The 24094-nt window shown below is 32.6% G+C and overlaps 3 protein-coding genes and 1 long non-coding RNA gene across 4 annotated transcripts; 2 read left to right on the top strand and 2 right to left on the bottom strand.

The window, feature by feature from the left end:
* Positions 1–6157: 6157 nt before the first annotated feature.
* On the bottom strand, positions 6158–8516 carry EMB1692 (Ubiquitin carboxyl-terminal hydrolase family protein). Its single transcript, XM_085754464.1, has 2 exons — positions 8367–8516; positions 6158–8117 (listed from the first exon to the last, which is right to left on the bottom strand). Exon 2 carries the CDS (start codon positions 8079–8081, stop codon positions 6567–6569), a length of 1515 nt encoding a protein of 504 aa, XP_085610590.1. The 5' UTR covers positions 8082–8117; positions 8367–8516; the 3' UTR covers positions 6158–6566.
* A 3204-nt stretch (positions 8517–11720) lies between these two features.
* On the bottom strand, positions 11721–12369 carry LOC146940742 (uncharacterized). Its single transcript, XR_015033502.1, has 2 exons — positions 11869–12369; positions 11721–11798 (listed from the first exon to the last, which is right to left on the bottom strand). It is a non-coding gene; the product is annotated as an uncharacterized LOC146940742 (long non-coding RNA).
* A 1954-nt stretch (positions 12370–14323) lies between these two features.
* LOC146940741 (uncharacterized) lies at positions 14324–17476 on the top strand. The gene is made up of 4 exons (XM_085754463.1): positions 14324–14793; positions 14875–14964; positions 16874–17046; positions 17144–17476. The coding sequence occupies exons 1-4, from the start codon at positions 14508–14510 to the stop codon at positions 17336–17338; spliced, it is 744 nt and encodes a 247-aa protein (XP_085610589.1). The 5' UTR covers positions 14324–14507; the 3' UTR covers positions 17339–17476.
* A 3563-nt stretch (positions 17477–21039) lies between these two features.
* Positions 21040–24094, top strand: LOC146940740 (uncharacterized). Its single transcript, XM_085754449.1, has 4 exons — positions 21040–21390; positions 21472–21561; positions 23469–23641; positions 23739–24094. The coding sequence occupies exons 1-4, from the start codon at positions 21105–21107 to the stop codon at positions 23931–23933; spliced, it is 744 nt and encodes a 247-aa protein (XP_085610575.1). The 5' UTR covers positions 21040–21104; the 3' UTR covers positions 23934–24094.

The following is a 24094-nucleotide window of genomic DNA, read 5'->3' as shown; positions in this document are numbered from 1 at the left end:
TGCTAAAATTCTAACTATGAATTATATTTGCACGCCTCTTTGTTGTTTATCCGTTAAATATTATCAAAACAACATATTAAGAATTGAGGCAATTTTAAAATATTTGCCATCCTTACATCTGAATTCTTATATAATCATATTGATTTATGATTAGAGTCTCACATACGTTTATTTTATAATTGCTTATTCTGTATTCATGAATATTTTGAGATGACTATATTATAAGATATTCTCATTAAGTCATCAAAAGTCATTGGCTCTAAGCATAAGGATGAATGTCACACAATGCGAGGTAAGTCGTGATTTAATTATTATTATTTTTTTATCCTCTTGTGACTTATCGTGTATTATTGCACATATGAAAACATTTGTTCATTCTTCTCTTTTGTTGTGCAATTATGATATCCTATATAGAAGTGAAATCTTTTTTCCAGAATATTCTAAATAGAACTCTATAATTCTTATATATTTGTACTATAACTCTCCATTTGTATTTATATTCTAATTCTAATTTATAGTGAGAGTATTAATAAAAAAAATATTCTAAGAGTTCTACTCTGGATAAAATAGAAAACTAATTGACACACTTGTATTCTAAATAATAACTCTCTATTATTTGAATTTGAATATGACCGAAGTTGAGTAAATTAAATCCAATTGTTTATGCATGATATTATTTTATCATATTCTCTTAAGCATAAACATTATTGATTTGTATAATTGTAATCTCACCTATCGTGGATACAATTATGCAAATTTTGTTAAATAGATTAGCAATATATTGGTGACAATTATACCCTATCGGTGTGTTGTTATTAATATAATTTTGCTATTAATCAATGCACCTTAATTTTGTTATACTTATGTCAAATATAAGCAGAGTATCAATATTTCAATTTTTGGGACATAAGAACTGTACGTTGTGATGATATACTTATTACTTATTATCCTTAAGATTCTCGAATAAGATTACAATAAGTAAGTTACTATATTAAAAGACATGTAGCAAACTATATAAATTTTGCAATCCAATATTAGTCAAATTGAATTAAATTTCTACTTAAATATTATTTTTGTATATATAAATATTTTGAATTGCTACTATCCCTTTGTTATGTGAGTGACATACATACCCTATCGGCGTGACGTTACTTAACATATCATTCTGTGATAGAGAAATAGTTGAATATTTTATCTAAAATATCTTTCAAATTTTTTAATTCAACTATTATCTATTCTCTATCAAGTGGGAGAATCCTTGCTATGTATTGTGTAATGTGATGAACATACCCTATCGGTATGACATTACTTAACATAATCATCCTTTTGTGGTAATAAAAATACCTTATTAGTTTAACTATCATTCTCACCAAGTGGAGGACATATAATTCTTCAACAAGCGAGGATAAATTCAACATGTCAATTAACTATATCTTATAAACAAATATATTATTTGTTGCATAACTCTAAACAAAAATTATTGTAGAGACTTATATTGAGGATATTAATTATAGTGTTTTCTCATAAATTATTATTCTCATAAATTATTTACACTTTCATATCCTTTTAGATTATTGTAAACTTATTTTGTAAAAGCAATATAACAACTCTGCTAAAAAAAATATTTATACCACTATTCTAAATAATTATAAATGGTATATTTGGAATATTTTATTTTACGATTTTACTATATTTAGACATATCTTATATTATTGCTATTCTTTAATACTTATGGAAGTTTATGACTATTTTCTCTTATATCCTCAATAATAATAAAGTATAAGTCTCGTGTATATTTCCGCTGCGTGTAACCTGATTTTTTCTCAAATGTGTGGAAGTATAATTGTAGCATTTGAGTTTTGAATGAGTTACTAAAATTGTATATAGAGTCTCACATCCTATGATTTAATATTAGAGACATAACCATATATTCTCACATCCTATTTTATAAGACCAGAGATTTAATCTCACTCATATGATGATAAACCTTTTATATAATCATCATACTCTATAATGTAAAGGTTACTATATTTATAAAATTCTTTGAATTTTAATTGTGAAAAGGAGATTTTGAGTTATAAAATTCTTAAATGAAAATTTACATTCTCCTTAATTCTAAAAGCAGAATATGTGGTTAACTACGAAATTCAATTCTTGATAATATCTGCCATTAATAGATTATGTATTCATTGAGTTTTATACTATCATTGAGTTACCACTTGTCTTAATAATTCTGCTATACTCATGTGCAAAATATGTGGTTGAGTTCATGAAACTCTATTAGTTGTAATTATATAACCACTTATGTTAATAATCTTGCACTAATAATCAAGTATCCCACTGTTGAATATTATATTATTAAAATATTTCTATATATCAGTGATCACTAATGAGAATCCCATTTACTCTTATTTATATATGTGGGATCAGTGGGAGTGTGTACACAACACTATATACTATGAGCTCAAATGAGAAATCTCACTCTTGTTTATATATATATATATATATATATATATATATATATATATATATATATATATATGAGATCAAGAGAAATGTGTTCACAACATTATATACATACAATTTAAAATTCTCGTCATTGCCATACACTCTTGTGCACACTATAAAATATGGCATAGTTTAAGAGACTTTAAATTTTAGTCTCATTCTATTATATTGAGATATATATTAAAATTCTTTTAATCTCAATAAGCATCATAATTAGATGCTTAAGTCAATTTTGTTGAAATATGCACAATAACCTCTTAGCATGCAAAAATATATTGTGTTTCTCTTTTACCAACATTTCACATTTTATGAGGTCATAAATAATAAGTACAATGTATAATATCAATACTCCTATCGAGTATGATATTATGTTCTTGTAGTACTTATAATCTGAGATAATCATAAATGTTCGTTTATTTTTGACATTTTAGTGGCCACATTAATCCACATCTCGTTTTTTCTTTAAACTAAGTGTCTATGTTAATCCATTTTGGAGATTCTTGAATTTCCTATTTCTTTATGGATTTCATAGTCACATTTTTTCTAAAACTTGGATTAATTGAATGTCAAAGAACATTTATCGATTTTGATTAAATGTAATTACACTCTATTAATAGGCTATCCCTATAAGTAATTACTATACCTATGTGGATATATGACTTTTATAAAATTGAAAACTCATTGGCAGAACCACTAACCACAACCTTATATATATGAGTATTGTAACTCATTATGATTTGATTAAGTCTATGATATTTTGGGTTAGTGGGAGTTTGTTATAGCATTTTATATGCATGGACCATTATTGGATTACAAATTCTCGATGTATAATATTAATCCATATTCTTTATTCTATGTGAAATGTAAGATTTAACATGTATGATTTTGTTTGCCCTATCGGATTCAATTTCTGCATTGTTGAATCTTGTGTTTCTTATACTATTTTGATGACAAGTACTATTATAAATATTTGACATACTTCTACTACCATTCTTGTATTACCTTTATTTAATAATTAATTTAAGTAATCCAAGTGGGAGATTGTTGAATATTTCGGATTTACTTTTATTAATTATTAAAATATAAATGAATTATGTAGTGTTAAATATTTAATGTTATTGTACTTGTTATTTATATTGGGTTTAAAGTGAACGGACCGTGATGGGTTGGACCGTTCTTATTAGTCAGCCCGAATGAGTGGTCCCTACCTCCACTGATGAGTATATAATCTAACTATCCCATTAGGTTAGATATACAGAAAGAAAAGAACGTACCATCAGTAAGGAGGCAGAAGACTCTCTCAACCCTAACCTTTTCTCTAATGGCTTCTTTAACAGGATCTCAGTGGTCAATCACCAACTAATTACATCAGGTACACATCTATTCTATTAATATTATATGCTATAATTTGTGTCTAATGATCTATGACTTAGTATTAGAATTATCAATAAAAGCTTTCGGAATTAATGAAGTACTCTAATTGGTTAATGACACAACCTTGTATTTGTGTTACAAAAATACACCTCTATTATTGTCCAAAAAATTGACCAAAAAGAAAATATTGTTCACCCTATGTTTTACGTTTTGAGTTGATGTAAGCGGAGTGCCTCTCATTGAGTTGGTTTTGGTTTGTACTATGAAGTATGAACTTCTTGAATGCAATGAAGGTGATTTCCATTACCCGTGAATATTATGCGTGTACTTACTTGATTAGTCTTGAAAGAATATTAACCAATAAAAATATTTGAGTGCTAAGAATACTTATTGTAACATTTTTTTAATACATACTCTTATTTTTTATTTGTTTTTGTCAAATACATACTCTTTTATTAACCGAAACAATATAAATAATTGATTAACTACTTGCATTAAACTTTAATGGTTAATGAGATACACGTGGTTTTTGAGATATATGTTAAATAAATAGTTAATACCATATTCGTCGACTAGCATTAGAAATGGCCGCCTTAGCTAAGCTATGACCAACCATATTCGTTTGACGATGAACATACTCAACCTCAAAATTGTAATTCAATCCTAACAAAGCTCTAATATTCATTACAATAAAATGAAATTCAGAAATTCCCACAGATGAAGAATGAATAGCATCCACAGGAGCTTTGGAGTCGGTCTCAAAAATTACTTCCTAGAGTCCTAAGTTTGAATCCAAATCATAGCTTGCCACAATCCAAGGGTCTCGCCCTCATAAACAGATAATTCATGACGAATCCAACCGTGCATAGCAGTAAAAAAAATCACCATTAGAATTACGCACACAACAACCATAACTACTTAAATTCAAAGAGCGACGGAAGGCCGCATCGGCATTACATTTCACAGCCCCAACCACTGGAATCTGCCAACAAACGCTGCTGTTTCTGTCTGTGTCATCACTACCTCTATGATGCACGTCTTGTGCAGCTATCCACTCCATCAAGAACACATAAGCACCGATGCAAATCTGCTGTGCATCTGTGATGGTGATTCCACACTTGATCATTCCAATTGTGCCAAATGCCCCATAGCAGCATCATGAGTCGAGCAACCACATCAACAACTTCTCTCGAGCATATATCAAGGATCGCACCTGCAATATTGAAATATCTCTGCATCCTGCCCTGCACAGCATGACACAGTCCCGCTTCTTGCCAACGCCGAATACTCAAATCACACGGAAGAAACAAATGCCAAACGCTCTCCTCCGCCTCCGTGCATAACGCGCAACCTGATGGGCAAGGTACATGATGCTCATTAAGCTTCTTCTGCATCGGTAAACAACCTCTACTAATTCTCTAAACCAAATTCCTAACCTTTGACGGGACATTCACATTCCACACCATATTCCAATCGCCCTCTTGCTGAAACTTCTCTTCATTCCACATAAATCTCCTCATCAATCTATAAGCTGATTTAACCAAGTATATTCCACTGCTATCTTCATTCCAAACCAGTAAATCAAAATCATTAGGGGATAACAGAGGTACCGAATGAATATTTTTGGCCACCAAAGGATGAAACAGAGAATAATTTTGTTGGCAACCCAAACACCTTGGCCTTGAACCATTAGATCACTCACATGCATATTATGAATTTCTTGATTATGAAATGAAGGCATCCAACTACCTACTCTCATGCACCCTTAACCATGGATCCTTCATAACTTTGACCGACATACCATTCAACAAATGAGTAGTTTGGAAAATACCTAGCCTTAAGAATTTTAGAGACTAATTTATCCGGCTTGCTCATGATATTCCACCCTTATTTCACCAACATAGATAAATTAAAGGCTCTCAAGTCTGTAAATCCCATAGAAGAAACAGAAACATTTGCCATGGTTTGAATAAAAAGTTGAAGTCTTGGCTTAATTTCGAAAACTTCAAGTTTTTGTTACTAAAGATCATTCTTACCACAGAATAGACTGACCATAAAACAACAGTTCGAGTCAGAAGCATTGCATCATCAAGAGGAGAAAAGGAGGATCCTGTAGATAAGCCTAATGCAAGAGTCACAACTTATTTACAAAATCACTATTCCTGTATATGCTGAGTTATAAATAAAAAAAGGGTCATGTTAACTTGTGCCCTTAGGGCACATGTTAAGCAACCTAAATAGAGCAATTTTGCATTGGAAAACACAATATAACAACTTTTAAGAAGTTGAATGCGCGCCTTTTGATATGTGTATTTCTATAATGAGTATCTTAACATGTGCCTTGAGGGCACAAGTTAACATTAGCCATAAAAAAAATACATTGAAAAAAAATAAAAATTAATGCTAGCTAACGTCCAAAAGACAATTAATTGCTATCGAGTGGTGGAACCTTCAATATGTACAAGTACTAATGCCTCTGAACTTTCTCACTTTTACTCAAATCTTATTATAAACACACAATTTTACTTTGAATGATCTATAGACTATAGTCAACAGTCCAGCATAGAGCAATATCTCCATCATAATCATAATATGGTACATGCAGGCTGGTTCCCTTTTGCCAGATCAAAAATTCATTCCAACCTTTACTTAACGTATGAAAATTGCATTCTTAACTTTGACAATTACCAGGGTTGCTTCTGTTCTCTATCCGAACCATTTTGAATTGGAAAAGGTCCTGCAGTCCAAAATTCTCCAATCTTGTTGTCAAACAAATCGTTTCCCAGGTCATAATCCTCAGCTTCAAAATCCAAGTCTTCAAATATATCCTCAAAACCATCATCATAATCATCTTTGAAATTATCAATCTCAATATCATCATCATAATCATCTTTGAAATTATCAATCTCAATATCATCATCATAATCAATATCACTGTCATCGGGATTTTGATTTACATCACTCAACCTGCCAAATTCTTTATCAATCCTAGCCTTCCTTCTCTCTCTTCTCATTCTCTTGGACTCCCTCGCCAAGTCCATCCATTTATCTTGTAAGGCTAAAACCTCATCCTTCTCCAATAAGTTACCCTTCTCATCAAATCGCTCTACTAGGAAAACCGAGTCCCTTTGCCCTTTCAAACTCGTATAAAATAATTCGGGGTGCCTCACAATCATTCCTCTCAATTTATTTGGGAGTCCAAACTCCTTTCTGAAATGGGTCAAGTGGTCTATTAATGTCCTCTTTTCAATTGTCATTCCAAGAACCTCTCTTATAACAGCACAACATCTCTTTTCTGCTTCAATTGATTCCTTGGCCAAACTCTCAGCAGGGTTGTTATAAGGGCACACTTCTGGCACTTCTTCAAACTTTAGCAAGTAATCCCGGTGAGGCCTCTTTAAATTAAGCCCCTTTCGAAGTCTCAATTGTTTGAACTTCAAAGGTCGGTCAACTATTAAATCAAGAGAATGGGACTCACGCGGAGGTAAAGGCTTTGCCAAGTTGGTATCGCACGATACAAGCTCAAGTGCACGTCCATAGGAAGTGTCAATGATCTTGAATTTGTCTGGATGGTCATTGCACAACCGGGATCTAAAATTAGGAGGAAGACCAAGATCAGGAGCAAGGTGAACCAACTTTGCCAGTAGTAACCGGCGGTGAGGAGATAGCATAAGAAGCTTTTGGAGTTTGTTTGCCAATACTGTTGAAATAGACGATTTAAGATTCAATTCCTCAACTGCAAGTGCGGCTGCAGCTGGAGTCAAACGAACACATAGTTGAGGATATAACTTAGTTGCATTGAGAGGTGTGGGTGGCCATGGGATAGTAAACAATTCAAAAATGGATGGATATCGATGGATCATAGACAGTAAGGAACGAGGCTTATGAAGTGAAAGATAAGCCCTACATTTGGACAGAATTTTAATCGGAAGAAAATGTTTTGGTTTAGAAAGAAGCAAAGTTTTCAGCTTTTGAACAAACCGGATTCTGTTCCTCATGACAACATGCCTGTCAAGAGTGCGGTCGCGAACAGTTTTAAGAGACCAACAACTAATTGAAACAGATAGATTTTTAAGGTTACATGTTTTTGGTTTTCTATTCACAGAAAAAGATGAAGGTGTTGTTCCACGAAGAAAAGTGGAACTGAGGGAATTTACCGGTCCGTTATTGCTGACTAAGAAAGGATGGCACAATGCCATTTTTTTAAGACTTCAACCAGCAACAAAACAATGAACCTGAAAATGAAAACAAAAGGGAAAAAACTGCAATGAGATATAGAACACATGGTTCTGATTTAATAGATTTACATGACATGGAACGTTAGTTCCTTTCGAAATATTTAGTATTGTAGATTAAAGATGAAATTGGGATGGAAACAAACAAACAGCTAAACTTGATCCAACACAGACATTTAATCAAACAGGTAAGATGCAGCATGTAGTTACTAAGCTATAAAATTTGGCAGCATATATATGGGGAAGTACCTGGTGGTTGAAAAAGAGAGAGAAATTTGTTAAGGTGTTTCCTGTACAAGTTAGGGAAGAAGAAGGAGTTGAGGATTTCCGATTCTCGCTGCTTGCAGGGAAGAGTTGAATTTGTTTATTCGCTAACTGAGTTTGTTTTTGATTGAGACTGTTTTTTTTTCTTGTGGTGTCTGGTTAAAATGCATTAGAAATGAGAGAAAATTTGAATATAAAAAAGGGGTAATATTTGTATTTTTTAGGGGTACTTCAGTAATATTTGTTTTTATTATTTTTATACTAATTAAAGAAAATTATTTAACATATTTATATAATATAAATTTGTCCCCGTGAGTTTAGCTCAGTTGGTAAGGACAATGCATAATATATGCAATGTCTGGGGTTCGAAACCCGGACACCACCAAAAAAAATATAATACAATGTCCGGGGTTCGAAACCCGGACACCACCAAAAAAATATAATATAAATTTAAATAATTTAAATAAATAATTATCTATAAATTGAATCAAAAATTGACCCACAAATATTTAATATATCTGTTAAAACTCATTTGGATCATTTGCACCTTCACGTTCAAAGGCAATTTTGACACAAGGTATTTAAAAAAACATTTTAAAAAAACATTTTTCAAACAAATAATTTTTATTGTGAAAATATCTAAATAAAAATTACTTTAAATTTTACTCATTTTAAATCAAAATCAATTATACAAAATCAATATCAATTCAGAATCTGATATCGTAGAATCAAACACGCACTATCTATAAATAAGTTGCTATAAATATGTCTTTGTATCATTCACAATTCAATTATTTTCAAATTTTAATTTTGAGGAACTAAAAATCTAACAACAAATTTTAGTCAATCTTAATCTAAGCAAATTTCTCTGAGAGGTATAAATATTATAAAATTAAAATAAGCAGCTTAAATTAAAATTGATACAATGCAAATAAAAAATGCGGATAGAAAATATTTTGGCTGTGTTGCCTTTTGTTTGTGCTATAAGATATTTACAGAAGAATCTCTGGAACAAATAAAATCCACATTCATATATCAACGCTAACAAATAATGTAACATTAAATGAAAAAGTTAGGAATTAAAGTATGAGATGGAAATTAGTTTATTTTGAAAATTCAGAATCTCGTCATAAAAAGATATTGAAAATTTGGAATCACATCTAGTTCACGATTCATATGAACATTTCTATTTCTTCAAAAGTTATTGACACTAAAAGTTTCATTTCATAAATGTTAGTTGAACTTTTGTAAAAAAAAAAAAAGAAAATAAGTTAGTTGAACTAAAACTCGTGGATTGTTGCATTGTTTAATTTAACTTCTGACAATGGAATGTGTTTATTTTGAAAACTAGGATAATTGCTGTGTGAATAAGTTATTATTGGCAATTAAAACAATTTGTATCAATTTTTTGAAAAATTGAAAGAAAAAAATCTACTAATAAAAGAACCGACGCAAAGGATAGTACGGTACAAAAGTATAAATAATAGAGTTATCCAAGGTGGCATTTAGCATGCACACAACACAAATTTGTGTATATGTACTAAGTAACTTCTTCAATGCAGAAGTTTTATGTGAATCATTGGATCATGTTAAGAACACAATATTACAACAGTCACTCAACACTTGATAAAAAACTTGGCTTTCTCTCTCCGTTTTTGCTTTTGTACCACATGAATTACATTTGATTTTTATAAAAAAATCAACATTAAAGAAAAATGTTCTTCAATCTTCATTATCACAATCCCAAAAAGTTCTGATTGCATCATCATCCTCTTCGTTGTCATCATCTTCTCCTCCACTCACAACAAATTCATATGTTCCTCAATTGTAGTTGTTTGAAATCAAAGGTCCAATTAGATTTTCTGAAATTAATTTGTTACTGTTTTATAGTGATGTGAGATTTTCTGAAATCAAAGATCAAATTTGTAATAAATCCATTAGATATTCTGAAATCAACACATGCAAAAACCAATAACTCAACCACACCAAGAACATAAAAAACTCAGATCTGAAATTTCTTGAAAGCACACAATTGTTGATGGTTTTGAGCAATTAAAAGAAAATATTGATGAGGAAAGTAGTGGTTATTTTAACCAACTAGATCGCCGACCCGTGCGCCGCACGGGTCTTATGAAATGAAATAGTTTGATACTAAGTAAAACATAATATTTTGGAATGGAACTTAAATAGTAAACTACATAAAGAACAATTATCAGAGTCACACAATTTATCGTTTGGTGAAATATTATATCGCCAACCAAAAATGTTACAACAAAATACATAATAGGAGCTATTACACATTTCGGAATACTTCTTCATACACGACGTTAGACAGGGTGCACGGGAAAATTTAAGATAAAATTGGTAAGTATATTAAAAACTTGAAATATCAAACAGATCACATCAAAATAAGATAATTTTTAAGCTCCATGATGTATCTAAAATAAATTTAAAAACTCGTAGCAAAAGATGAGTAAATAAACGTCCGCGTGAGCATGGCTCAGTTGATTTGGACAATGCATAATATATGTAAGGTATTGGGTTCGAACCACGGCCACCACAAAAAAAAAAAAAAAAAGATGTGTAAATAATAGGAACGATAAGGGAACGATAAGGGATGCCATTTTTAAGCTCTAAAATGCATAAAAGAATCAAACTCTTAAGCCATATGAGAATTGACAAATAAATTATATATCTCATTTTTACGATAATTTCGTAAAGATCTTTCATGCAAAAGTATCATCTAAAAATCAATTAGTATTGAAAGGATCTAAAAATCAATGTAATCTTATTAATAATTTATTATTTCATGCAAGTTCTGCTTAAAATATAGATTCAGATTCCTACATCATCTCAACAAAATCAGCTGATATCACTTATAAAAACATCCTACATCATCTCAACAAAATCAGCTGATATCACTTATAAAAACAAATTGATAGCGAGTAGAAACAATGAAGAAAGTTTGAAATTGATTAAAAAAATAAAAATAAGTTGTAGCTTGATCAATCTTCTTGAGAAACTACACCATCTCTATTTCTAAAAATGTCATATTCTTTTATTACTATTGCATGATCTATATCATTGTTAACAGAAATGACATCCATAGAAACTTTTCATTAGGAGAATTATTTTAGTTGCCAAAGGAATTTTCATTTGCAAGTACATTTTTTTATCCATTGCTGACCAGTTTCTACTGAAATGAGCATTCCAACAATGGAGAAACATCCATACATTCATCTCACATGTTCTAGATGTTCTAGATAAATCAACCCACTCTCTTTTGTGTTCAGAACTACCAACCAACCCAATTCTTCAATTCTTCAATATAAGATCCCGTCAGTCTTGCTTCAACCTTCCAAATTTGGATGCCAATGATGCCACAAAACTCATCGTTGCAATTACTTTTCAACCAAACTAAAAAAAAAGTTAATATAACAAATTTAATTTAGGAAACTACATCACATTGATTAATTACATAATTTACCTGTTTGGCTGCAGAGTATATACACAAACTTGATGTCAAACCCACATTTGTAGCAAATCCTTGGAGAACCTTGCGGTGCTACTTTCACCAATTAAGTTCTCATAGTTACAAATCAAATCAATAATACACTCACATTGGGACATCCAAATGCAAATTTTACTTGCTGCATTCTAAATAAATAGTTCCCACCATTACCTAAATAAAATTTAACAACATCACACATAACTAATACTTTTTCATATTGTATAGCCATACCTAGAAATTTGGATTATTGACAGTCAAATCTTCAATTCAATAAAAACACATAATGTTCTAATAATTTGAAAAATATTTGGTCCATATTCTTAGACAATAAAACAATAGATAAGCACCTATCAACATAAACCGAAAAGATATGAGACAGTGCCAACTAAAAATTTAATAAGTATGAATTGAACCTAAATTGACAAACAAAAACAAATTATGTTTGGTTGTAGCTAATAAAACAATCAGAACATCATGAAGGAAAACGTCCGTCACAACTTGGAAAATGCAAATTTGTCTCAAATGAAAGAAAAAAAAACTCTGTTTTCAAAAAGGCATAACAAAATTGTATAAAAGGCAAATGACATCATCAAGCAAAATCGTGATTAGATTAATATACAACTTCAAGAGTAAGAAGAAAGTCAGCTGCATTCCCATACAAAGATTGGTTAGAATTAGAGATAAAATACACTAAGAAAGATAAGCAACAAAAAAGGTTGATTTGCAATAAAAGTGGAAGAGGTAAAAAAGTCTATATAGGTATAATTGGAACCAGAACCGTGGAATAGAAGTGGAAAAGATGACATTGTATTTTTATTCCCTATGCCCTTTCAATTCAATAAGTTCACATGTTTTTATATTTTCTTTATGAAACAATACACAATGTACCTTGGAAACAGATGTGAATTTCAAAGTCCATTGACTACGTGCATGTTATCCCTCAATAAATGCACGCGAAGTGAAGAGGCAATAACAAAATGCAAGGCAAAATTTGAAGTTCAAATTCAACATACATTAGGAGGGAAATATTTTAGGGTTTTATGAATTAGCATTAATGACATAGAATTAGAGGGAAATAATTAGGTTTAGATGTAGCCAAACCTAATAAGCTTTAAGAGTAAGTGATTTAATCTGAAACTGCTACCACCGTCGGAACCGTTGTCAGCGCCGGCGTCGGAGAACTTGCTTGTTGAAAAACAACCGTCGGAGGAAGGACAAGGTATCTAAAACTGGAGATATCGGAGACCATGGAGAGAGAGAAAAGATGAGGCAGGAGATTGCAACGGATGAGAGAAGGAAGGAGATTGACAGCAAGAAGTGGGTGAGTGGGGAAGAGAAGGGTGGTGGAGGAAGATTTTATCAAAAAAAAAAAAACAGTGTTGAGAGTAAGAAATGGTTGAGTTTGGTGGTGGTGGTGAAAAATGGGAGGTTGAAGACAAAATGAAAAAAAAATATAGTGTAGACAGACTATAATAAGATCAATGTTCTTCTTCAATCTAATGGTTAAAAATAACTTTTCTTTAACTTGTGTATGCTACACAAATTTGTGTAGTGTGTAGGCTAAATGCCACCGTTATCCAAAACTAATAGCGTCAAATCTAGAGTGCATATATAAGATCTCGTTACCAATCTCAACTCACTCGTTTTCTTCTCTACGTCACATCTCTTTCATTTCTTCTATTTGAAAAGACAAAAATACAATAAAATTTTAAAATACTTTTTTTTTTTTTTTAGCAAAAAATTTTAAAATACTTACAATAATTATGATAACACTCATTGTTCATATGATCCACAATCTATATTTTGTATCTACCTCTCTTTAATGCAATGCATGTTCAATTAAACTTCTCATAATGTAGTGTTTATTTTGAAAAAGGGAAAAAATATACTATATAAGCAGGGACGGATGCAAGTGCATCCAATTGGGGGCTAGTGCCCCCACTAAAAAACATGACTTACTACTTTTTTTAAAACAATTTTACCATTTTTCTATTAAAAATTAAGTGTTGCCCCATTAAAAATTATTGAATAATTTTATTCGTAAAGAATTGAGTGTATAATTGTGTGAAAAATAAATTAATAAATGTTTGTTTGGTCACATGCATACTGAAATATATATTTGAAGTGTTAAAACTGAAAAGTATAAAACAATTTTAAAATAAGTAGACACAAAGAACAATTTTAATTTGTACATATTAAAGAATGTTTAATTTTTATTTATAATGGTATAATTCTGTTATCTGTGAAATTTTATTTAATAATAATATGATCTCATTATATACAATTAGGAAAAAAATAACGGCGAAACTTCCCTCTAATTCTCTCGTTACTAAATTTAATGAAGGATTAATAGAGATTTTACTTAAATATTTATACTCCACACATGAAATTCCTGTCACTGTATATAAGCACTCGAGGCAAAGGAAGGATAATATACAGTAGAAAGAGTGTGTAAAATAGAGTTATCCAAAAGGAATAGCGACAAAAAGAAAAGAAAAGAAATCCCAACTCACTCCTCTTCTTCTTCCTTGCTGTTACATTACACTTGCATTTATCCGGTGTCACTTGTGACAGTGTAAACTCTAATCTCTGAAGAATTAATAGAAAGAAAGAGAATGACTCTATTTTCATCTCTGCAAATCACTACCACCGCAACGGTCTCTTTTCTTCATCAATCTTTCTCCACCTTTCACTCCCACAATCCTTCTTCAACCATCTTCCACAAATCCCTTCTTCCTGGTTTTGCTACTTCACCCTCCATTTCCCTCAAAAAAACCAGAACACCCACTACCCGTGCTTCGCTGCTTGAAACTCCAGTTCTGTGGGTTGGTAGGATCTGCATCTACTACGCCCTTCTCAAAACTGGCTTCGTTGGATCTCCATCAAACCCAATTCTCTCAGGTTTTAACAGTTTAACCATTTTAGCATTCTTCCTTTACTGGGGTTAATTTTTTTATAAGTTAACTTCATTTTTTAATTCAGATTTGGACATTGGTGATGCTAGTGACAATAATGAATCTGGTGGTGACTTAGGGTTCTCTAAATGGACGCAGGTCATACTAGGAAAACCAGGTATACCTACTTTGCGATTGATCACTTCATGCTTCATAGTGGAACTGGAACGTGTTATTTGTTAATACTTAATACTGTTATTGAAATGAGTAGCAATTATATAACTACTGGTGGATTAAATGAGTGCATAATCTGTTTGTGTAACTCATTAGCTTTTGCTCGGGTTTGTTTGTGTATGTAAGAAAGCAGGAGTCTCAGAACCGAGACTCGCCGTGTATGGATGCATCCAACAATCTGTGAATGCAAAGAATTAGGCAGCGAGGAGGATAATAACTATTGTAGAGAGGAGAGAATCTCCAACATGCCGAAGTTTTTTTTTTTTTTTTAGGAATGTCAGTTCTCTAAAGCAGAGGCTGAACAATATATTGTACTACAACCACGACAAAATTGAAAAGTCTACTATAGAATACTAAGAAACTGCAACTAACAGCAGGATTGCTACAACTTATACTTTAAAGCTTAAGAAAGCGTAATAGCTAGCTCTGTAAACTTAACATAACAGCAGGCATGCGTACTTTACCCTCTAGTATCAAGTAGCGGTGCTCCCAAAATCTACGGAACTTCATGGATGGTGCGATATTAGAAGAATGGACCGGGATGGACGTGAAAGGACTACAGTTGACTAGGGAAAGAAAACCCCAGAATCACTTCTCATTTATAAAAGATTAAAGATCTGGTAGAGTGGTTCACTAGATCTTCCGTAAGTCTCATTCAAGTAAAATATTTTTGGCCAAGGAGTAATTTTGAAACCGCAAGTGATGGAATTTCAACTTGATTTCTTACATTTTGGTTTAGTTGGGGTGGGGCTGACAAGCTTAGGGGAAACGAGGGTCACTTTTATGGATCTGACTATGCAAATAAAGGTGTGAGGATAGGAGATAATGTTAAAGGCAAACCTAGGTTGTGCTGATCTGCAGCATCCTTATAGTTGGTAATGACAGATTTGCAAGGTGAATGCTACAGTTTCCTTGTAGAATGAAATATCCTAGTTATTTCCTCTGCCGAGTTTGGAGTGATTTCAGAGGCTGTTGAAAAATCATTGAAGAATCTTAAGAATGTCTTTAGAGATCCTTAAGGTTTATTATTACCCTGAACACAGGATCATGCCATTATTATCGAGGTATGAGTTGTATGCCAAATCTGAGGCCATATAGGTTACCTAACCATCAGAAGGCTGAGGACAGGAAAACTTAGCGGGTGAAATGTTAGCTGCAGGTATTATTAGGCCTCGTTCCAGTCCATATTCTAGTCCTATCAATAGGTCTAATTTACGGAACTCAGCAGCGGAATAGTGGCAAGATAGGTCACAGAAGATGGTGCCACATTGATATCATGTTGGAAGTATAAGGTTTTAGTCTTTGAGGTATAGATGGCAGCTCATACAGAGTAATGATATTTACTTTATGTGACATAATGTGTTGTGATACAAAAGATAAACACTAATCCCTATTACATAAGATACTCTAAAATATTTTAAGATACACTATTAACATTATTAGATATTTTTTCACATATTCCAACACTCTAAATGTCACACACTCACATGAAACTTGCCATCTATCTCATAAACCCAGCTTGCTCCTTCAAATCCTTTTTTAACTTATGCTGTTCACGGCTCAATAAACTCACTGATCCATTTTGATTTTTGCTTCCATCATCATCAACCCCTCGATATGCATTCGGATCTCCATGTCATGTAACTATAAAATAGAAGACAAGTTTGATAAGAAGAGTTGGATTATACTAGAGACATAGAAAGTACAAAACATATGTTCGGCTATGTCCTAACAGCTGAGCTACTGTACCTTTAACATTACCTTCCATATTGGGCTCAACACTCAAGGATCTTACTAAAGTGTCTTTTTGTTACAATGTGTGTTATTTATTTCTACTTGTTTTATTTGGTCAGCAAAGGAAGGAGCTAGCGTAGGGAACCTTAAGAGCAAATGGCATCCTACAACCAAGGGTACACTCAGAAGGAACTATAGAGTCCCATCCAAGTCAGAGGGGCGACGACTTCTTAAAGCCATTGCATCTCTACTGTCAGATGATGACCACTTTGTTGATGCCACTTCTCACAAGGTTTGCAATTTTCATTTGTCTGTTTCGGTTGCTAGTGTTTTTTAATAAATTTTTTATCTTATCCTCATAAATTGATGGCACTAAATGACCATTGTAGGGTTGTCAAATTCGAAGAGAAAGTGCTCATGGAGAAAGTGTTTGTTGCAACAACGTGAGAGCTCTTTTCGACGAGCTACCAACTCCTCATCTCATTGTGGAGATAACACCTTTTCCTGCTGGACCTCTTAGTGACAAGGATTACACTAAAGCTGAGAAGCTTGAGAGGGTTCTCAGATCTAGTCCTTCTGTTTGAGCCTTCTTTGGTGTTTCTCGTTTTCATGTATATATACTTTGCTAGCTTGTAAATATTGGCATCATGAAGAGAAATTTGTATATGTCAAATGTTTTACATTTGAGTTGAATCATAATCACATCTTTCCAAGACAAATAATATGTTACCTTATTTTGTAGAAAGCACTTAACGCGGCAAATCAGACTAAGAAATGGCTATTAAATTGAATATTTTATTGCATCTCATGAACTATTTGATAACTATCTCAAGAACTCGAAGAAGTGCTAATATATTAGTAATATCGAGATATTAATACGCAGTCAGAAAAATCAAGATATCAATATAATCAACAAAATATCAACTAAACAAAATATCAACTAGGATAGATTAAAAATATCAGTATGCTCATGTTTGAATTTACTTTGGTAAGTGTTGAAAGTGAGAAGGGTTGGCCAGGAGTAAAACCATCGAGACAATCACACTAAGCCTCAAAAATTTAATTTTTTACTTTTTTTGTGGCCGCCGGGATTCGAACCCCGGACATTAGATTAAAAATATCAGTATGCTCATGTTTGAATTTACTTTGGTAAGTGTTGAAAGTGAGAAGGGTTGGCCAAGAGTAAAACCATCGAGACAATCACACTAAGCCTCAAAAATATAATTTTTTACTTTTTTTTTGTGGCGGCCGGGATTCGAACCCCGGACCTTGCATATTTTTATGCATTGTCCATACCAACTGAGTTAAGCTCACGAGGACATATAATTGTTTACTTGATACAAGGTCCCATGTTTTACAATTTATAAAACTATTTTTTTTTTTGACCAAAGCAAATTTAATTCATATCATTACTTAAAATAGAGTCAATACAAGGAGGACAAATCTCAAAGATACGGTGACTAGCCCAAGAACAGACCGCCCTAGCAAGAGTGTGAGCAGCCATATTCGCTTGTCGCCTAACAAACTTTACCTCAAAGTTGGGATGTAAAACTAAAATAGACTTGATAAGAGAAACTAATGCATGAAACTCGGATCTGCCACATGTTGGGGAAGAGATACAATCCACAAGCGTATTTGAATCTGATTCAAAAATAACTCTATGCCAATCTTTGTCAATGGCTACCTGAATAGCATGCTGCAGAGCCCAAGCTTCCCCTTCGAGAACTGACAAATTCGCAACCTTCCACGCTGACTGAGCATGAACAAACCGACCCTCAGAATTTCGGAAACAGCACCCTATGGAATAAGCACCTCCGGAGGTGCTTATAAAACTAAAATTAATCCCCTAAAAAAACTAAAATTAATGAAATATCTTATCTAAAATTCATATTTAATCGATTTTTTATTTTTCTATTTGTCAACATACACTCAAATAAACAAACATTTTGGGAGGGGGAAATGCCCTAACTCCATTTCGAATTGGGGATTTTTTTTTTGGTGGTGGCCGGGGTTCGAACCCCAAACTTTGCATATATTATGCAATGTCTTTACCAACTGAGCTAAGCTCACGTGGACTTCGAAGTGGGGATTTAACACAAGACAAGATATCATCACAAGCAAACCATTAGATTGCAACAACAAAAACATATATTAAGTTAGGGAAATGCTAACAAGTGTCATGGGGCATCGTTTAAGGAATTTAAATAGTCCTTGTCAAAAAAAAAAAGAATTTAAATAGTTAATTTATATGAAAATATGTGTATTCAATGCATTGAAATTTAAAGTGTTCAACTTTTTTAAACAATAATTTAGAAATTAGGGTTTGGATTGACTTATTTTAAAGCTTATGCAAAGCAATCTATGCAAATAAATAAACATTAATGTATTATTTATAAGCTTGTTAAGGTAGTTTATGGAAAAACAATTTATGAATATACAATTATTTGCATAAGCTCAAAATAATCTCAATCCAAACAGACCCTAAATTAATTGATTGTTACCATTAGAAAAGAAGATTGATCACAAAAGTTTAATAAATGATTTTGTTTTTCTAAACCTGTCAAAAATTAAATTTAAGGTATCCTTCAAAATGGCATCATAATTTTTTTGTCTTAGACCTTAATGTGTTAGGTCGATCTTAAAGTGATTTTAAAAACATTACTTGATTTGGTGAGTGTTTGGAATAGCGACACATTTTGAAAAATTACAGCGGCAAACCACGTCAATGTGGAAGCTTAGTTTTAAAACTTCTTAAAATCACATTGAAAGGAGACTTGGAACGCGAAATGGCGATTAAAACGCTGATCGAAACATACCACTACACATGTTTTTCTCAGATAAAATTATTCTTTTCTTTAGAATAGATTTTAACTTCAAACTAAACTTACAACTTTTACCTTCAAATGTGTTTTTTAAATTCAAAATTAGTATTTAACATTTTAAAAAAATTAATATAAGGTTAATTAATCAATATATGCAAACAAATAATACTTTTTTTTTAATTCCTTCAAAAATAATACTTTTTTTATGGTTTCATGAGAATTACTTATTTACTTTTTGAAAAACTGAAAATTACTTATTCAACATATGTACTTTTTTAACAAAGTGGTAAGTATTAGTCAAACTTAATGTGAGATGTGAGATCTGGAGTTCAAATAAGTGTAAAGATGTAGTATAACGTAAGTATTCAACATTTTAATTAAGGGTCCTTAAAAAAGAACATTTTAATCAAGGGATAATACATAAGTAAAGATTCTCCCAATTTGCTTAAAATAAATGGATAATGTCATTTAAAGATAAATAAATATACAAAAAAATATATAATGACAGGGAGTTTATACCACTAAATAACTTTAACCACTGTTAATTACTTTCAAACTTTTTCACCACTAATAAATCTATAAATTGAAGAAATGAAGAGACGAAAATCTTAGTAGAGGTGGCAGCCGAGAAGTCAATGACCTATTGTTTCCCTCTCTTTCTTTTGTTAGGTAGGTCCCCTCACTCACTCGCACTCACACACACACACACACTTTGAATGAAGAGTAAAACACACACTCACACTCTCCCTATGAAAAGTAGAAACTAATGTAGTGTTTATTTTGAAAAAGGGAAAAAATATACTATATAAGCAGGGACGGATGCAAGTGCATCCAATTGGGGGCTAGTGCCCCCACTAAAAAACATGACTTACTACTTTTTTTAAAACAATTTTACCATTTTTCTATTAAAAATTAAGTGTTGCCCCATTAAAAATTATTGAATAATTTTATTCGTAAAGAATTGAGTGTATAATTGTGTGAAAAATAAATTAATAAATGTTTGTTTGGTCACATGCATACTGAAATATATATTTGAAGTGTTAAAACTGAAAAGTATAAAACAATTTTAAAATAAGTAGACACAAAGAACAATTTTAATTTGTACATATTAAAGAATGTTTAATTTTTATTTATAATGGTATAATTCTGTTATCTGTGAAATTTTATTTAATAATAATATGATCTCATTATATACAATTAGGAAAAAAATAACGGCGAAACTTCCCTCTAATTCTCTCGTTACTAAATTTAATGAAGGATTAATAGAGATTTTACTTAAATATTTATACTCCACACATGAAATTCCTGTCACTGTATATAAGCACTCGAGGCAAAGGAAGGATAATATACAGTAGAAAGAGTGTGTAAAATAGAGTTATCCAAAAGGAATAGCGACAAAAAGAAAAGAAAAGAAATCCCAACTCACTCCTCTTCTTCTTCCTTGCTGTTACATTACACTTGCATTTATCCGGTGTCACTTGTGACAGTGTAAACTCTAATCTCTGAAGAATTAATAGAAAGAAAGAGAATGACTCTATTTTCATCTCTGCAAATCACTACCACCGCAACGGTCTCTTTTCTTCATCAATCTTTCTCCACCTTTCACTCCCACAATCCTTCTTCAACCATCTTCCACAAATCCCTTCTTCCTGGTTTTGCTACTTCACCCTCCATTTCCCTCAAAAAAACCAGAACACCCACTACCCGTGCTTCGCTGCTTGAAACTCCAGTTCTGTGGGTTGGTAGGATCTGCATCTACTACGCCCTTCTCAAAACTGGCTTCGTTGGATCTCCATCAAACCCAATTCTCTCAGGTTTTAACAGTTTAACCATTTTAGCATTCTTCCTTTACTGGGGTTAATTTTTTTATAAGTTAACTTCATTTTTTAATTCAGATTTGGACATTGGTGATGCTAGTGACAATAATGAATCTGGTGGTGACTTAGGGTTCTCTAAATGGACGCAGGTCATACTAGGAAAACCAGGTATACCTACTTTGCGATTGATCACTTCATGCTTCATAGTGGAACTGGAACGTGTTATTTGTTAATACTTAATACTGTTATTGAAATGAGTAGCAATTATATAACTACTGGTGGATTAAATGAGTGCATAATCTGTTTGTGTAACTCATTAGCTTTTGCTCGGGTTTGTTTGTGTATGTAAGAAAGCAGGAGTCTCAGAACCGAGACTCGCCGTGTATGGATGCATCCAACAATCTGTGAATGCAAAGAATTAGGCAGCGAGGAGGATAATAACTATTGTAGAGAGGAGAGAATCTCCAACATGCCGAAGTTTTTTTTTTTTTTTTAGGAATGTCAGTTCTCTAAAGCAGAGGCTGAACAATATATTGTACTACAACCACGACAAAATTGAAAAGTCTACTATAGAATACTAAGAAACTGCAACTAACAGCAGGATTGCTACAACTTATACTTTAAAGCTTAAGAAAGCGTAATAGCTAGCTCTGTAAACTTAACATAACAGCAGGCATGCGTACTTTACCCTCTAGTATCAAGTAGCGGTGCTCCCAAAATCTACGGAACTTCATGGATGGTGCGATATTAGAAGAATGGACCGGGATGGACGTGAAAGGACTACAGTTGACTAGGGAAAGAAAACCCCAGAATCACTTCTCATTTATAGAAGATTAAAGATCTGGTATAGTGGTTCACTAGATCTTCCGTAAGTCTCATTCAAGTAAAATATTTTTGGCCAAGGAGTAATTTTGAAACCGCAAGTGATGGAATTTCAACTTGATTTCTTACATTTTGGTTTAGTTGGGGTGGGGCTGACAAGCTTAGGGGAAACGAGGGTCACTTTTATGGATCTGACTATGCAAATAAAGGTGTGAGGATAGGAGATAATGTTAAAGGCAAACCTAGGTTGTGCTGATCTGCAGCATCCTTATAGTTGGTAATGACAGATTTGCAAGGTGAATGCTACAGTTTCCTTGTAGAATGAAATATCCTAGTTATTTCCTCTGCCGAGTTTGGAGTGATTTCAGAGGCTGTTGAAAAATCATTGAAGAATCTTAAGAATGTCTTTAGAGATCCTTAAGGTTTATTATTACCCTGAACACAGGATCATGCCATTATTATCGAGGTATGAGTTGTATGCCAAATCTGAGGTCATATAGGTTACCTAACCATCAGAAGGCTGAGGACAGGAAAACTTAGCGGGTGAATTGTTAGCTGCAGGTATTATTAGGCCTCGTTCCAGTCCATATTCTAGTCCTATCAATAGGTCTAATTTACGGAACTCAGCAGCGGAATAGTGGCAAGATTGGTCACAGAAGATGGTGCCACATTGATATCATGTTGGAAGTATAAGGTTTTAGTCTTTGAGGTATAGATGGCAGCTCATACAGAGTAATGATATTTACTTTATGTGACATAATGTGTTGTGATACAAAAGATAAACACTAATCCCTATTACATAAGATACTCTAAAATATTTTAAGATACACTATTGACATTATTAGATATTTTTTCACATATTCCAACACTCTAAATGTCACACACTCACATGAAACTTGCCATCTATCTCATAAACTCAGCTTGCTCCTTCAAATCCTTTTTTAACTTATGCTGTTCACGGCTCAATAAACTCACTGATCCATTTTTATTTTTGCTTCCATCATCATCAACCCCTCGATATGCATTCGGATCTCCATGTCATGTAACTATAAAATAGAAGACAAGTTTGATAAGAAGAGTTGGATTATACTAGAGACAGAAAGTACAAAACATATGTTCGGCTATGTCCTAACAGCTGAGCTACTGTACCTTTAACATTACCTTCCATATTGGGCTCAACACTCAAGGATCTTACCAAAGTGTCTTTTTGTTACAATGTGTGTTATTTATTTCTACTTGTTTTATTTGGTCAGCAAAGGAAGGAGCTAGCGTAGGGAACCTTAAGAGCAAATGGCATCCTACAACCAAGGGTACACTCAGAAGGAACTATAGAGTCCCATCCAAGTCAGAGGGGCGACGACTTCTTAAAGCCATTGCATCTCTACTGTCAGATGATGACCACTTTGTTGATGCCACTTCTCACAAGGTTTGCAATTTTCATTTGTCTGTTTCGGTTGCTAGTGTTTTTTAATAAAAAATTTATCTTATCCTCATAAATTGATGGCACTAAATGACCATTGTAGGGTTGTCAAATTCGAAGAGAAAGTGCTCATGGAGAAAGTGTTTGTTGCAACAACGTGAGAGCTCTTTTTGACGAGCTACCAACTCCTCATCTCATTGTGGAGATCACACCTTTTCCTGCTGGACCTCTTAGTGACAAGGATTACACTAAAGCTGAGAAGCTTGAGAGGGTTCTCAGATCTAGTCCTTCTGTTTGAGCCTTCTTTGGTGTTTCTCGTTTTCATGTATATATACTTTGCTAGCTTGTAAATATTGGCATCATGAAGAGAAATTTGTATCTGTCAAATGTTTTACATTTGAGTTGAATCATAATCACATCTTTCCAAGACAAATAACATGTTACCTTATTTTGTAGAAA

This window comes from Medicago sativa, chromosome 3, assembly GCF_051527215.1.
Source record: "Medicago sativa cultivar Bolivia chromosome 3, Bolivia_mono, whole genome shotgun sequence".
Taxonomy (NCBI): domain Eukaryota; kingdom Viridiplantae; phylum Streptophyta; class Magnoliopsida; order Fabales; family Fabaceae; genus Medicago; species Medicago sativa.
The sequence above is the reverse complement of the archived record's forward strand: the minus strand, read 5'-3'. Positions and strand labels throughout refer to the sequence as shown.